Source organism: Equus przewalskii, chromosome 27, assembly GCF_037783145.1.
Source record: "Equus przewalskii isolate Varuska chromosome 27, EquPr2, whole genome shotgun sequence".
NCBI classification, from domain to species: Eukaryota; Metazoa; Chordata; class Mammalia; order Perissodactyla; family Equidae; genus Equus; species Equus przewalskii.
The window spans coordinates 30373911-30390860 of NC_091857.1; the positions used below are offsets into that span (position 1 = coordinate 30373911).

General features: G+C 44.1%; 1 protein-coding gene across 9 annotated transcripts in view; it reads left to right on the forward strand.

Moving 5' to 3' along the window:
* ITSN1 (intersectin 1) overlaps positions 1-16950 on the forward strand; it is a 213911-nt gene that overhangs the window by 184439 nt on the left and 12522 nt on the right. For 8 of the 9 annotated variants that reach the window (XR_011533735.1, XM_070597188.1, XM_070597191.1 and 5 more), the window contains 7 exons: positions 78-176; positions 4580-4747; positions 8499-8711; positions 9872-9993; positions 10999-11081; positions 11656-11739; positions 12247-12420. Coding sequence is in view for 7 of the 9 variants with exons in the window: in XM_070597188.1 (XP_070453289.1) it covers positions 78-176; positions 4580-4747; positions 8499-8711; positions 9872-9993; positions 10999-11081; positions 11656-11739; positions 12247-12420 (943 nt within the window). In the remaining 2 variants the exon portion in view is untranslated. Of the gene's footprint in view, positions 1-77; positions 177-4579; positions 4748-8498; positions 8712-9871; positions 9994-10998; positions 11082-11655; positions 11740-12246; positions 12421-16950 lie in introns of those variants that run through there. The other variant, XR_011533734.1, reaches the window with a different exon arrangement.

The window sequence follows — 16950 nt, forward strand, 5'->3', positions numbered from 1 at the left end:
ATTAACAACAGCGTTGATGTCACTGACTGGATTTTGCAGATTTCTTAAGTACCTTTAAAAAAAATCTCTTATTTCAGAGATTGGCAATGGACCCTCGCTGTAAAGGGATGCCACTGTCTAGCTTTATACTGAAGCCCATGCAACGGGTAACAAGATACCCACTGATCATTAAAAATGTAAGTACTTGTCTTGCCTTTTCAAGCAGAGGAATGCTTTCTCGGCATTTCTGGGCTCCAGGGTCCCGGGCAAGTTCCCCCGCCAACACACCTGGTATCTGTTGTGAGAAATCACGTTGTTGAGAAAACAGGATGTTGGAGGCATGTGCTTGGTAACTCAGAAAGAAAAGCTGTATACCGTGAAAAGAGCTAATAATATACGTCCTTCAGTGGTGCGACCTTATGAGTTGGAAAATGAGAGCTCAGATCTTGATTCTTTTCCTAAGAGAGGCAGAATGCCTCTATAGCTTGATTTTCCAAACAAGGAAGAGAGAGAGAAATAGAATTCCTAGCACCCACCTTCAGAAGGCCATTGTGAGACACTCTTTGTTGATATTAAACGGCTGTTGTTCTCCTGTGGCTTCAAGAAAGCCAACACCAAAAGACAAGAGAAAAATTAAGGTTTCAGTGACCCCAGCTGTAAAATGAGTGGACAGACGTAGACATCCTCTGCGCCTGTGACTATGTAACCACAGGGAGGATAGCTTCCCGAGAGAGGTTTTAGAGCTGGTTCCATTTAATGGTGAATTTAGAAACCCAGATCTGGGCACTGGTGTGCTCATTGCTACTGGGGTGTTATGCCCTTTTGGGTCTCTCAGTGGCACAGTTGGGAAATTTATGTATGTATATTTATACACACATATTTATGTATATACAAGTGTACATACATATATTTATTTCCAGAGCAATCCGTCTATTGTATGTTATAATGTACATTAAAATCCATGAGTTCACAGGGATACCCCCTTTTCTAATCTAATACCATAGAATTTATTCTAGCCTTCCCTCTTTCTATGTTTGTATCTCCCTTCTCCGTGAGAAACTTGGCTCTCATTATCCTCAGTAAGGTTACTTATTTGCTCAATCCCCCTATAAGTAACACATCTCTCTCTCATGTAAGCCACGTCCTAAGTTCAACCCCAGCTTGACCCCACAGAATACACTGTGGCCACCCTGGCTGGGTGAAAGAATTAGTTTTGAAATAAACTTTCAACCTGCTGTTTCCTCTCTTCCAACTCGATGGTTACTATTTAACTAGCTCAACACTTTTCTGTACTTCCCCCAATATTTAATTGCAAATTAAAGTTAGAAACAAACTTTTAAAATAGATGTTCTAGATCTAGCCAATGGGGGGAAAAACAAGAAAAGAACTGAGAAGCATAAATAATAAAAAGAAAAAAACTAATTATCATTATTTGCAGAAACACGATTGCTGCCCATTAGAGAACCCAAGAGAATGAGCTGAAAACTAGCCACTCTAAGAAGAGAGTTTTGAAGTGTGGCCAGTTATAAAATACACATGGAAAACCATAAAAGTACTAAGACTAAATTTTTTTTTATAGTACTGAGGTGGAGAAATTCTTAGCATGATACGAAAGACAGGGCCTGAAAGGATTTAGAGTTGTAGCAACTTAAAAAGAAATCCTTTATTCTGGGAACAACTTAGGTGTTCATTAAGGAGAGTAGTTAAAGAAATTGTGGTAGGTCTGTACTATGAAAATATTTTAAAAGATAGACAGAGACTTCTATGTATTAGCATGGAAAGACAGCCAGAAAATGCTAGGAGTTAGAAAAAAACCAAAAAATGCTTCATGAGCAATCCTACAGTGTGGTCCATTTTAGACAACAGAGGGAGAACTCTGTGTAGAGGATCTAAGGAGAACTGAAGGATGCCCTCTGGTCTTTTGGCATGGTTACCCCTGGGGTGGGACAGTGAAGGGAATTTTCACACTTGCTCTATATACTTCTGCATTATTTGAATCTTGCATATCAAGAATGTGTCAATATATTATTTGTACATTTTTCTTAAAAATTTCTATGTAACAAAATGTAATGAACAACATTGAAAGACGTGACAGATATAAACTGGGTAACCATATTTTTGACTAGATACTTAGGCACTGAAATATACATGGATATCTCTATCTATCTCTCTATCTATTTATCTAAAGCATTCTTACAACTAAAAAAAAGAAATATCTTAATAGAAAATTAGGTAAAATATATAACTAGTCATTTCTGAGAGGAGTGTAGAGTAGCAGTAAAGAGCACATAGTCAGGAGCCAGGCTGCCTGGGTTTGAATCTTGGTACCACTGCTGTGTCCCCTTGGTCAAGTTGCTTAACCTCTCTGGGCCTCAGTTTCCTTATCTGTACAATAAGAACACTAATAGTACTTTACCGAATAGTGTTGTGAAAATTAACTGAGTTAATGTATGTGAAGTGTTTGGTTCATACTAAGCAGTATATAAATATTAGTTTTATCATTTAGTACACTTACATACTAAATGTACAAAGTTTAAATTCACTGGTAATAAAAGAAATGCATAACAAAACAGGAAAATATCTTGATTTTGGCTTGCCAGATAGGCATATATTAAAAAGATTGTAGGTCCCCAGTGTTGGCGAGGATGCCAGTGGAAGATAAACTGGTTCAGCTTTTTGGAAGGCAGTGTATAGATCAAACTTTCCTTTGGCTCAGCACTTCCACATCTAGAATTTATTCTTTTATTCTTTTTTTTTTTTTTTTTTTTGCTGAGGAAGATTAGCTCTGAGCTAACATCTGTGCCAATCTTTCCCCACTTTATATGTGGGGCACCACCACAGCATGGCTAATGAGTGGTGTAGATCCACACCCAGGATCTGAACCCCCGAACCTGGGCTGCCAAAGTGGAACACTCCGAACTTAACCACTACACCACTGGGCTGGCCACCAGGAATTTATTCTAAAGCAATAATAAGACAAATATTGAAAAATTGGAAACAACCTGAAGTTTTATGGAAAGGAAACTGTTTAAGAGCAAAGCAATTCATCCTTACAATGACGTATCATAGGATCCTTAAAAATGATAGCATACATCCATATGAAATGGACATCACAGGATATGCCGTAACTGCTATGAAGTGGGGAGAAAAGCAGAGTACAACGTGGGATAGGGTAGGGTGGTAACATGATCCAATTTCTATTTTTAAAAATTATGCATATATATATATATGTATCTAGATGTATATGTATGTGTATTATGTATATACGTATCTAGGCAGAGTAGATTAACAAATATGTATTCAGAAGTGATCTCCAGATGGGGAGATTATGGGTGATTTTTACGTTCTTTACAACTTTCAGAGTTTTCTAGATTTTGTACATTGCACAACATTACTTTTACAATTAGACAAATCAATAAACCTGTTTTTATTTTGAAACCAAACCAAACCAATGAGTTCACACAATTCAGCTGTGTGGGCTTTCAGTCTGGAGGCGTGGTCCTCAGACTTGGCTGCATGTTGGAATCCCCTGGAGAGCTCTAGAAAATTCCTATGCTTGAGTCCCGCCCCCAGGGGTTCTGATATGGTTGGGGTTGAGGCATCAGGATTTTTCAAAGGAATTTAAAAGTACATCCAGCATTGGTCCAGAGGTTGGGGTTGTTGCTTGGAGATGATTGACAGGCACAAAGGAAGCAGAATGTGTGTTTTTCTCAATTCGGGTGCCTACCTAGGACTTTAAACCAAAGTATACCTTTGAAATGAGATATTTATTCAGGGTAAGGCTCATTTGAGTTGTTTGTATGTGTACAAGGCCTGGGCAGGTACACCCACAACATGCTTCTGGCACATTCCAAAAGTGGCTTAGGGCCTTCCTTTGTTCTTAGGGTCTTTCTTCATAAGGTCTGCTTTCAGTGCTCTCAAGGTCCTTTGAGACTCTGATGGTAATTGCTATCATTTATTGAGCACCTGCTAAGGGCGAGATACTTTGCAAACTGCTTCATTGTATCAAGTCACTGAGTCCTCCAAACAACCTCTAAGGAGGTGCTATCAGCAGCCCCATTTTTCATATGAGGAAAGTGAGGCTCAGAACATATATGTGACAGCCACTATCATGGCTGATCAATGGCAGAGCAGGGATTTTTAACCCAGGAGGTCTTGCTCCAGAACTGGTGCTCTAACTGCTGGCTTGGAATGCTCTACCTAGAAAACCACACATTTGCTCAGATTCACCTGTTTGCATGCAGTTCCAAAGGTGCACAGACACCTGCAGCTGTGCACAGACCCAGGAGAGAGCCATTCTTTAGGGAGAAATCCACATGGGGTGCCTTATTGTCCTCGCTGCAGCCACTGCCCTCCTCATACCCCAAGTGAAAATAATGTGGCATCCTCTGCTCCCCAAGGGGACCCTGCCAACAAGGGGTGGCTGTCACGCTCCATGTCATTGTTGCAGTGGGTGCTCGGAGCTGCAGTTGCTTGTGCGGGCACGGTTCAGGAAATGTCTGTGCTGTGCCCTACCTCCGCTGAGCCTGGCCCTCCAGGACAGTGAACCCCGGGCCCACCTGCACTGCCTAAGGTTGTTGTCTTCTGTTCTTCTCTGCAGATCCTGGAAAACACTCCTGAAAACCACCCTGACCACAGCCACCTGAAGCACGCCCTGGAGAACGCGGAAGAGCTGTGTTCCCAGGTGAACGAAGGAGTGCGGGAGAAGGAGAACTCCGACCGGCTGGAGTGGATCCAAGCCCATGTGCAGTGTGAAGGCCTGTCTGAGGTAGCTGCCCCAGGGGAGGGACCTGCGCCTCCCCCTGCTGAGCCTCGGCAGCCAGCCTCAAGGAGGATGAGAAAGATCATGAAGTGTGTCCCTCTCCAGCCCACCGCGTGCTAATTCTCTCTTCAGCGGCTTCTAATCTGCTATTGAATCCATCCACGGAGTTTTTTATTTCAATTTTTCTTTCCAGCTCCAGCAGTTCTGTGTATGTCGTCAAATCTGGGCTTCTTTCTTGTGTGTGGCTCCTGGCACCAAGGACCGTGCTTCTCATTTGTTTCCTAACACATTTTAAACACATTCCTGTATATTTCAAATCTGATAATTTCAGTTTCTGAAGTTATGGATGCCACTCTTTTGTCTGTTGCCTCTGCCAGCTCTCCCCACACATGCCTGTTTCACTGCACGTATTGTGGTTTTTGACTGTGAGCTCAATGTTCCTTGAAACTTTATCTGTGGGATCTTTGAGGTCTGAAGTTCCATTCCTCCTGGGAGGATTGCTACCAGGTTCACCCTAAATTAAATTTGGGGGGGTTTTGGGGTCACACTAGTTGTGTGAATTATGATTGTGAACCTGTTTGAGAGCTGATTTGTGGTTACAAATTCTTAGGGGCATTTTTTTCCCCTCCACTTACACCAAGACTGAAAACAAGCAAGTTTCCTTTCTCCTCCCTTCTGTGCTTGAGTTTACTTGTCATTCTCCGTCTGGGGTCCAGCTTTTTTAATCTCCTTTTAGATCCTTCACTTCATGTAGGCCTTGGACGCATCTCTTGTCTCCTGCATCCCAGATAGCCATTAAAATGGAAGTTCAAGGTCACCAGATGCAAGAGAGACTCTTAGGGCTAAAGCCAGTTTTGGGGTTGTTTATCTCCTGGGGTTCACATTTTCATTCTGTTTTTTGGCCTCTGCAAATTTCTTCCCTTTGTTTTTATTTTTACTACCTTGCTTGCATTTTAAAAGTACATTTTTATATTTTACTCAGCTTTTAAAATTTTCATTGGATGAGTCAGATCTCTAGTCCACCATTTTCTTCTTGTCGCTTATCTTTCCTTTCGTCTCATTCAGTCTGCCTGCCTGTTTTCTCTCTCTCTCTCTTTCCCTCTGTGCATACACGTACACACACATACACAAACACACCATCCACTAGGGTTTACCAAAACGCCCAGGCAGAATGCGTCTCCCTCATCCACTTTTCCTGTGGCTTCTCCCTTCTTACAAGATCCAAAGGCAGTCGCCCCCTGAGGAAGTACCCGCCAGAATTCTGAGTTGATATGCAACCCAAGGGCATTCATTGGTTGGTTGGCTTATTCACTCATTCATTCATTCACTCACTTGTTCATTCAATGAACATTTATCGAGGACCTGCCCACGTGCCAGTGCTTAGTACTAAACACTGAGCACATGAAAATCAAGATGATGTGACCCCCCCCCTCCTCTCAAGGAGCCTACGGTCCTGGATGAGGTGGAGAGGTTAAACCAAAATTCACAACAAAATGTGAGGAGCGATGAGGAGGAACCAGCTGCCAAGTGCTGTGGGAACATGCGATGGGAGGGAAGGGACGGTCGTGGAGGGATTCAGGGAAGCGTTGGAGAAGGTGACACTTGGCTGGGTGTTGAAGGATGAAGATCTCTCTCCAAGAAAGAATCCAAGGGGAGAGCTTTCCGGCGGAGGGCACAGCCTGAGCAGGGCAAGGGTGAGGGGTATAGGGCAATAGGCGATAAAGCTTTAAGGCAGGTAGAAGCCAGGGCAGGGAAGGCCTGTATCATTCAGAGGAGCATTAGCTTGACCCTGAAGATGATGAACCCGCACAGCTCCTGAATCTGCCAGGCAGACGTGGTGAGGTCGCAACACGCACTGTGGAAGGGGCCCTTCCCTGAGTCTCGCGGCTGCTGGCAGACTCAGTGAGGCCTGGCTCTTCATCCTAAAACATTAAGAATAAAATAAACTCTCATCCTGTGCTTTTTGTGGCTTATATACTCTCTTTGAAATAGACCGTGTCCTTTATTGATGGGTCTTTCCTTGCTGTTGTATACCAGCTTTCATTTTGTCTGTACGGTCTTCACAGTCATGGAAAGGGGGCACGTTGGTTTCTGTTTCTGGCCCAGATCTGGACACACACCAGTGATTAAGTTCGAGATAAATGCTCTCTGTGGCATTCTTGTCACATGTAAGATAGAGAAGTGTAAAGACTGTTCCCAGTTCATGTAAATTCAGTGTTAGCCTGGTCAGTTGGAGGCCTTAACCTTCGACTATGAATAAACCACATCACCTTTATGTCATCCAAGTTGCTTTCTTTGGATTCATTGTCACCAAGTGTCTTGAGCCCTCTCTTGGCGAGCAAAAGAGATTGACTGATCTCCAGGCTCCTGTTCAGAGTGCAAAGGGGTGAAGAATATCCTTTGAAGGCTCCTGCTGGTGCATCACCTTCTGTCTTTTGGACTCCCTCAGAGGCTTGGTGGGAGGTTAGAGGCCTTCCTCGCTCCTTGCACTCAAGAGCGGAGTGGAGTGCCCACTCTTCCCTGATGCCCAGAGGTTCCAATCTCAGAAGCACTGCTGATTCTCCCACATTAGAGGGAGACGGGTGGCCACCAGCATCTCTTGGGGTGTTGTGAACCCCGTCACCTCTTCACAAACACGCTCCTTAAGGGAGGTCTGTAGGGTTTGTAGCTCCGGAGAGAGCCTCTGCCTTGAGGGCTGCTGGATGACACATACCCCTGCGGCTCAAGTGTGGTCAGGTGGGGACCCTGAGTGTCTGATGCCTGCCTGGATCATATCCCTGCCTGAGCACAGCTGTGGCCTTCCCCTCCCTCAGTCTCTCCCCACGCTGTCAAAAAAGGGGGATGTAGTAGGATCACTGCTGCCTCAGTCTCCCTCTGTCCCTTTAGAATCTGCTCACATGAGGTGATAGAGCCCAGGGGGATGATAGAGCATGAGATGATAGAGGCCAGGGGATGATAGAGCATGAGATGATAGAACCCACTGGGAGATGATAGAGCACAAGATGATAGAGCCAAGGGGGGATGGTAGAGCCACATTTCAGCACTCAGAGCAGTCACCAAGGTTTGGGAAGTGGCAGGAAGAGAGCTGTCCTCTTCACATTTTCAGGATCAGTGAGTTGGGTGAGATTTTACTGCACTAACAGTGTCTGTGCTGCTTGGCTTTGAAGCGTCACTCAGCACCACTGAGCTTTGCAATCACCCATGGGCTGGGGGTCTGGCCTCCAGCTGCACCTTGGAAAGTAGCATTTGTCCAGTGGAACTGCACACAGAGAGTCACTGTTGCTTTCCAGAGGCAGAGAGGACTGGGTGAGCCTGTGCGAGGCCATCACTGGAGCTGGTTCATACCACCCCCAGTGGATCACACTGCACACAGCACAGACTCATTGAGATAGTTGAGTGGAATATTTTCTTCCTACTGCCCAATTTCCCCAATAAATAAAGGGGAGAAGAGCACCAATCACCCTAAGACACTACCAACCCCCTAGGGAAAAAGCATTAAGAATCATAACCAAGACTCACCTTGACACTTGGAATCTCCAGAACTGCGCCTTTAACTGACTCTGACTTCTTGGCTCCAGAAGGCTTCAGCCAAGGCCTGAAGTCTTCAAGCATTCCTTGATTTGTGCCTCAGATACGGGTTGGCTGGGGCCCAGCCTCACACTCTGATGGAGCCCGTGCTTTCAGATGCAGAAAAACAAAAATCAAAAATTGGCCTCACTTCACCGTGTCTTCTTTGGTTCTTGTTTTCCTTTCTCAGCAACTAGTGTTCAATTCCGTGACCAACTGCTTGGGGCCACGCAAGTTTCTGCACAGTGGGAAGCTCTACAAGGCCAAGAGCAACAAGGAGCTGTATGGCTTCCTCTTCAACGACTTCCTCCTGCTGACCCAGATCATCAAGCCCTTGGGCTCCTCTGGCACTGACAAGGTCTTCAGCCCCAAGTCTAACCTGCAGTATAAAATGTACAAAACAGTAAGTGATTCTAGATTGCAAGAGCAGGGGTGATGTTAAGGCGAGGAGAAATTCTCCAAAAGGAGCCAGAGTGTTAGCAGAGTTTTGGGCTGTGGCATAGAGGAGAAGGTGAAGGGGCTGAGCCGGGATTTAGGGTAACTGAAGTGGAGGATGGTCTGGTCCCACTGCAGTTCCAGAAGTATCAGAAAAGGAACAATGCTTGATTTGATTGACAAGACATCTATTAGTGGCCAAATGGCTGCTGTGGGTCCCCCAGATGTGACGAAGGCATGCCCTGCCCTGCTGGGGCTCACAGTCTGGGGTTCAGATGAGGGAGACGTGGGAAAGTTCTAGACTAAGGCTCAAGTGCCCGCCTTCCAGACCTTCCTGGATCCCCCTCCAAACTTCTCAAGATAGTTTGAAACATCTGTGCCCCTCACCTTTTCCAGCAAAGGCCAATCTACATAGTCAGCATGTAGAGAATTTCCCGAAGCTGTTTATTTGGTCTGCTCCTACGTGCATGGCTGTGTTTGTGTGTCTTCGTGTCACAGGATATTGTTTTTCTAAATTTGTCTGTGTTAGGGTGTTCTTAGAGGAGGACTGTCTCTGAAGCAATGGTTAGCTTTATTCTGGGAAAAAGAACAATGTGGTTATGTAGATTGTCACTAGCGACTTTGTATGAAAATATTTGGAGGGAACTGCTTGGAGGGAAAGTTGATGAAGACTGTTGCTGATTAGGATATGCCATGGGAAAAACAGGCCGGTCAGTTCTTAATCTGAAGGACTTGAAAAATACCTGCAAAATGGAGGGAGTCATCCATATTTATAATTTGCGATATGTGAAAGTTGATATTAACACAAAATCATTATTGCTGTATAGGTTATTGGAACACACACACACATGCACTCAAACACAAGCATGCACACACATACCCCCTCACCGTCAGTCTAGTTTACTGGAACACATGCACACCCAGACACATGTACACAATCTAGTTTACTGGAACACATGCACACACACACACACACCTCCTTAGTCTAGTTTACTGGAAATGCACACATACACACACACTCAATTCAGCTTACTGCAACCTGTGCACATAAGCACACACATACTCACAGTTTACTGGAACACACAGACACCCAGTCTGGTTTGATAATGCCTGTGTGTTACTTTTCAGCCTATTTTCCTAAATGAGGTTCTGGTAAAATTACCCACTGACCCTTCTGGAGATGAGCCCATCTTCCACATTTCCCACATTGACCGAGTCTACACTCTCCGAGCAGAAAGCATAAACGAAAGGTAAGACCAGCACTGGGCACCCGGGTGCCAACAGGTGCAGGACACACGGCGGACATTTAGTGAATCAGCAGGTCCCAACATTTCTCAATTTGCAATGCTATAAGCTGGCTGGAGGGGCTGATGGGGAGATCTTTATACCTTTTTCTAGAGCCCCGCAAAAGTTTGGCACACGGCATGAATTTTTCAAAATAAAATGAATTGCAGCAATTTTGCTTGAGAATTTTTTTGGGGAGAAAGTTTCAGCATTCTTTGAGATAAATGGAGCGCCCCAGGTTTCCCAAGGTTTCTTGGGTGGCAGAAACCAGTAGGAAAGTGATTTGGGGATGAAAGGACCACCCACACCCGGCCCCCTCCTCAGTCGGCTCACTTGGACAGACATTCTGGACCCTAGCACTGTGGGTATCTTGCTTCAATCGTGTCTTCAAGACTCGTCCCTGGAGCCAAATGAAATAGATCATTTTCTGAAGAGTGAACTTGACGTGCGGCCAACGACATTCCAAGGAGCATTTGTACCAAGCAAGAAAATTGGCCAAAGTTGTCGTGCATATAGCTCTCCAAAAGATGAAGGAGAAAACGTCACGCCAACATGTTCCCCCAGTGCGTGCTTGGTCATTTCCTTATCTGGGAAATGGTTTTTGCTCTTCCCTTGGATGGGTTAGTAAGAGGGATGCTTCTGGCCTTACTGGGTCGGCAACTACGTGATGCTTTTTAATAAGGGAGGAAGAGAGGTTGCGTGCAGACATCTCCTCCAGGACAGCATTTATCATAGCTTCTCTTCCACCAATGCGGGTCTTGGGTACATCCATAAAAATGTCACTCATGCCTTTCTTGTTAACAGCAGGAATGATTATGAGCATCATGACATAAAGCCAGACTTTCTTTCCGAGCCTTTGTTGTTAAAGTCAAATGAACAAAGCAGACAGGGTCCTGGAAACGGAATTCCAACAGACCAAAAGTCTTTTTCCTGAGTTCTATTTGGCACTTTTCTGTCTTTTTCTTTCCAAGGACGGCCTGGGTGCAGAAGATCAAAGCTGCTTCTGAACTCTACATAGAGACTGAGAAAAAGAAGCGGGAGAAGGCATATCTGGGTAATGAATTGCTGGGCAGCGTGGACAGCGTTTCCTGCAAAGCTGGGGTGGAAAGCCATTTGGTGGGGCCCAGAATCCTTATTGCTGGAAGATAAACCTGGAAGTAGAGAGGCCTGAGATGGGGGAAGAGGGAGAGTGGGGTGCAGGATGAGGGATGGAGGGCAAATTCCAGGAGAAAGGAAGCAAGCGTTAAGAGAGGAGGTACTGGGTCCAGCCCAGTGGCACAGTGGTTATGTGTGCACGTTTTGCTTCAGCGGCCCGGGGTTTGCCAGTTCAGATCCTGGGTGGGGACATGGCACCGTTTGGCAAGCCATGCTGTGGTAGGCATCCCACATATAAAGTAGAGGAAGATGGGCATGGATGTTAGCTTAGGGCCAGTCTTCCTCAGCAAAAAGAGGAGGATTGGCAGCAGATGTTAGCTCAGGGTTAATCTTCACCCCCCCCACCCCCCCCAAAAAAAGAGAGGAGGAACAGGGGCAGGTAAATAAAAGGGATCATGCGGCGAACAGGAATGGGAAAGGCATCAAATGTTAAATTTAGTGAAGCATTTTGTGTGTTTTTCCTGCCCTCACAGTCCGTTCCCAAAGGGCAACGGGTATTGGAAGGTTGATGGTGAACGTGGTTGAAGGCATTGAGCTGAAACCCTGTCGGTCCCATGGTAAGGCCCCATGAAGCCCCCTGCAGCATGTGTTAGTGGGGGAAGCCTTATCTGCATCCTCCTGACCCGGCTTTAAATCAAATGTGCTGTTTCCATAAGCTTAAATTTCCCTTCCAGAATTGGTTTTTCTAGCACTTGTTAAAAACCTAGAATTAAAAAAAAATTTTGATCCTTTCCACCATTTTGCTTTTCAGAGAGATCTGAGTGGTTGCCATTTCACAGTAGATGTCATGTAATCTAAGGCTACATAAAGCCGGGAGACAGGAAAAGCCTAGTTTTGAATCCCATTCATCTGATAATGTGTTCTTAGTTTAAGGATGATGCTAAATTGTGGAAGTTTTCAGCTGGATTCTCCATTTTATGCCACGTATTAAGCGTGGCAATGGAGGGGGGTAAAAATGCAGGGTGCAGAGGGGACATGCTGCCCTCTGTGGCTGTGACTCCATCATGCTGGGCCAGGAAGAGCCTGCGACCAGGCGGGAGTCAAGCAGGCTCTGTTCACTCTAGGAAAGAGCAACCCGTACTGTGAGGTGACCATGGGCTCCCAGTGTCACATCACCAAGACGATCCAGGACACTCTGAATCCCAAGTGGAATTCCAACTGCCAGTTCTTCATCAAAGATCTGGAGCAGGAGGTCCTCTGCATCACGGTGTTTGAGAGGGACCAGTTCTCGCCGGATGGTGAGTACAGAGTGGCCTCCTGCGGCACCCTTCCTCCTTCCCTGTCACTTGGCTTTCACGGGTAAATGTTTTCTACCTGGGACGTTGGTGCCCAGAATTCCTTGGGCTTCCCTCCAGAGAGATGAGGTTGGTGCAAGACAAGACTCAGCCTTCCCTAGAAAGAAGCCTTCACTGATGCCAGGGCATCTCAGAGAAGATGGCCAAACCGTGCTTGGTCTAGACTGGTCCAGCTGCCCTAGACAAAAACCATGGTCCTTATGCTTCCCCAAAGCAGGTGGCTGCAGAGAAGTCTGTGCCCCAAGCCTCAGCCCAATCCTTTAGTCCTTGGCCAAAAGCCATGGTGATAACAGATACAACCAGCCAGTTGAACAAGAAGAGTGTTAGCCCACAACGGGTGTGGCAGAATCAATAGGTGCCCTGTGGTGACATTTCTGGTTAACGAAAGGGATGGAATTGTGTTGGATGCATCATTCGTTCAACCAACTTTCTGCTTCTGCTTCGAGCCTGGAGAAGAATGGATTTGGCCAATGATTCTAGGAAACTCTCTCTCTCTTCCTCAACGCAATAAAAGTTGGAGAGTAGTTTTAAAGATTACAGTCTCAACTTGAGTACATTCGAAGGGCTGTGATTAAGTGCTAGGAATGAGGGTCAAATGCCATCATGACCTGTGCAAGGCTTCAGCTGCTCCAAGTGGCTTTTCTCTGTTAGTATTTCTATAGGGTGATCTCGTGTGAGTTAGCCACTGTTGGTCATTGCCCGAAGACAGTCACGGAGCTGGCTAAATGGCAGCATGGCCAGGACAGTCTGACTCTCAAATCTGGGCTCTTAACTCCTGTGGTTCACTGTCAATTTTTATTCTGATACGTGAAGGTTTGAGTTTAGTTTTTTTTTTAAAAAAAAGATTGGCACCTGAGCTAACAACTGTTGCCAATCTTCTTTTTTTTTGCTTTCTGATTTTTCTCCCCAAATCCTCCCAGTACATAGTTGTGCATTTTAGTTGTGGGTCCTTCTAGTTGTGGCATGTAGGATGCCGCCTCAGCGTGACCTACTGAGTGGCGCCATGTCTGCGCCCAGGATCCGAACCGGTGAAACCCTGGGCCGCTGAAGCGGAGTGCGTGAACTTAACCACTCGGCCACGGGGCTGGCCCCTAGGTTTGTTTTCTTTTTTTTTGTTTAAAAGGATTCTATTTACAATCAACCTGGTAAGAAATACATCTGTTGTGTGAAGTACATTGGAAACAAGAACTAACAAACTAGAAAACAGTTCTTTTGTATCCCTCATCATCCCCCATGTAATAACTTAAAATTCCATGAAATCTGGGGCTCAGGCACACACTTGAGCAGTTTTTCTCGGTGGAGAGTCCTACAGTGCTGTACAAAGAGCCATGTAAGAAAGAAACTCAGATCCCAAACCCAGGACCTGGACCAGGTCACTGTGTGACCTCGGCCAGAATCCGAGTTTCTTTGTGCCTTCTTTTCTTTCCTTTTATTGAGTTCATAATAGTTTACATCACTGTGAGATTTCAGTTGTCCATTGTTTCTTGACTGTCACCACGTAAGTGCTCCCCTTCACCCCCTGTGCCCACCCCACCGCTCTTCCCCTGGTAACCACTGAACTGTTTTCTTTGTCCGTGTGTTTGTTCATATTCCACATATGAGTGAAATCATGTGGTGTTTGTCTTTCTCAGTCTGGCTTATTTCGCTTAGCATAATTCCCTCCAGATCCATCCATGTTGTTGCAAATGGGATGATTTTGTCTTTTTTATGGCTGAGTAGTATTCCATTGTATATATATACACCATATCTTTATCCAATCATCAGTAGATGGGCGCTTGGGTTGCTTCCATGTCTTGGCTATTGTGGATAGTGCTGCAATGAACATAGAGGTGCATATGTTACTTTGGATTGTTGGTTTCAAGTTGTTTGGGTAGATACCCAGCAGTGGGATACCTGGGTCATATGGTAGTTCTATTTTTAGTTTTTTGAGGAATCTCCATACTGTTTTCCATAGTGGCTGCACCAGTTTGCATTCCCACCAGCAGTGAATGAGGGTTCCCTTTTCTCCACACCCTCTCCAATATTTGTTATTTTTAGTGTTAGTGATTATAGCTATTTTAACAGGTGTAAGGTGGTATCTTAGTGTAGTTTTGATTTGCATTTATCTGATGATTAGTGATGTTGAACACCTTTTCATGCATTTATTGGCCATCTGTATATCTTCTTTGGAAAAATGTCTGTTCATGTCCTCTGCCCATTTTTTGATCAGGGTATTTGTTTTTTTTATTGTTCAGTTGTGTGAGTTCCTTATATATTATGGAGATTAACCCCTTGTCAGATATATGATTTGCAAATATTTTCTCCCAATTGGTGGGTTGTTTCTTTGTTTTGATCCTAGTTTCTTTTGCCTTGCAGAAGCTCTTTAGTCTAATGAACTCTCACTTGTTTTTTTCTTTTGTTTCCCTTGTCTGAGAAGACATGGTATTCGAAAAGATGCTTTTAAGTTCGATGTCAAAGGGTGTATTGCCTATATTATCTTCCAGGAGTTTTATGGTTTCAGGACTTATCTTCAAGTCTTTGATCCATTTTGAGTTTATTTTTGTGTATGGCATGAGATAATGGTCTACATTCATTCTTTTGCATGTGTCTGTCCAGTTTTCCCAACACCATTTATTGAAAAGACTATCTTTTCTTTCTTTCTTTCTTTCTTTTTTAAGATTTTTATTTTCCTTTTTCTCCCCAAAACCCTCTGGTACATAGTTGTGTATTTTTAGTTGTGGGTCCTTCTAGTTGTGGCATGTGGGATGCCACCTCAGCATGGCCTGATGAGCAGTGCCGTGTCTGCACCCAGGATCTGAACTGGCAAAGCCCTGGGCTGCCAAGGCGGAGAGTGTGAACTTAACCACTCAGCCATGGGGCTGGCCCCTATCTTTTCTCTATTGTATGTTCTTGGCACCTTTGTCGAAGATTAGCTGTCCATAGACGTGCGGTTTTATTTCTGGGCTTTCAGTTCTGCTTTGTTGATCTGTGTGCCTGTTTTTGTACCAGTACCATGCCGTTTTGATCACTATGGCTTTGTAATACATTTTGAAGTCAGGGATTGTGATGCCACCAGCTTTGTTCTTTTTCCTCAGGATTGCTTTAGTAATTCGGGGTCTTTGGTTGCCCCATATAAATTTCAGGATTCTTTGTTCTAGTTCCATGAAGAATGTCATTGGGATTCTGATTGGGATTGCATTGAATCTGTAGATTGCTTTAGGTAGTATGCACATTTTAACTGTGTTTATTCTTCCAATCCATGTGCATGGAATCTATCTCTTTATGTCATTATCAGTTTCTTTCAATAATGTCTTATAGTTTTCATTGTATAAGTCCTTCACCTCCTTGGTTAAATTTATTCCTATGTACTTTATTCTTTTAGTTGCAATTGTAAATGGAATTGTATTCTTGAGTTCTCTTTCTGTAAGTTCATTATTAGAGTATGGAAAAGCAACTGATTTTTCTAAGCTGATTTTGTACCCTGCAACTTTACTGTAGTTGTTAATTATTTCTAATAGTTTTATGATTGATTCTTTAGGGTTTTCTACATATAAGATCATGTCACCTGCAAACAGTGAGAGCTTCACTTCTTCACTCCCTATTTGGATTCCTTTTATTCCTTCCTTTTGCCTAATTGCTCTGGCCAAAACCTCCAGTACTATGTTGAATAAGAGTGGTGAGAGTGGGCCTCCTTGTCTTGTTCCTGTTCTCAGAGAGATGGCGTTTAGTTTTTGCCCATTGATTATGATGTTGGCTGTGGGTTTGTCATATACGGCCTTTGTTATGTTGAGGTAATTTCCTTCTATCCCCATTTTGTTAAGAGTTTTGATCATAAATGGCTGTTGGATCTTGTCAAATGCTTTTTCTGCATCTATTTGAGATGATCATGTGGTTTTTATTCCTCAGTTTGTTGATGTGGTGTATCACGTTGATTGATTTGCGGATGTTGAACCATCCCTGTGTCCCTGGTATGAATCCCACTTGATCATGATTGATGTATTGCTGAATTTGGGTTGCCAAAATTTTGTTGAGGATTTTTGCATCTACATTCATCAGTGATATTGGCCTGTAGTTTTCCTTTTTTCTATTGTCCTTGTTAGGCTTTGGTATCAGAATGATGTTGGCCTCATAGAATGTGTTAGGAAGTGTTCTATCTTCCCTAATTTTTTGGAATAGCTTGAGAAGGATAAGTATTAAATCCTCTTTGAAAGTTTGGTAGAATTCCCCAGGGAAGCTGTTGGTCCTGGGCTTTTATTTTTGGGGATGCTTTTGATTACTGTTTCAATCTCTTTCCTTGTGATTGGTCTATTAACATTATCCGTTTCTTCTTGATTCAGCTTTGGGAGCTTGTAAGAGTCTAAGAATCTATCCATTTCCTCTAGATTATCCATTTTGTTGGCATATAGTTTTTCATAGTATTCTCTTATAATCTGTTGTATTTCTGTGGTGTCTATTGTTATCTCTCTTCTTTCATTTCTAATTTTATCTGAGCTT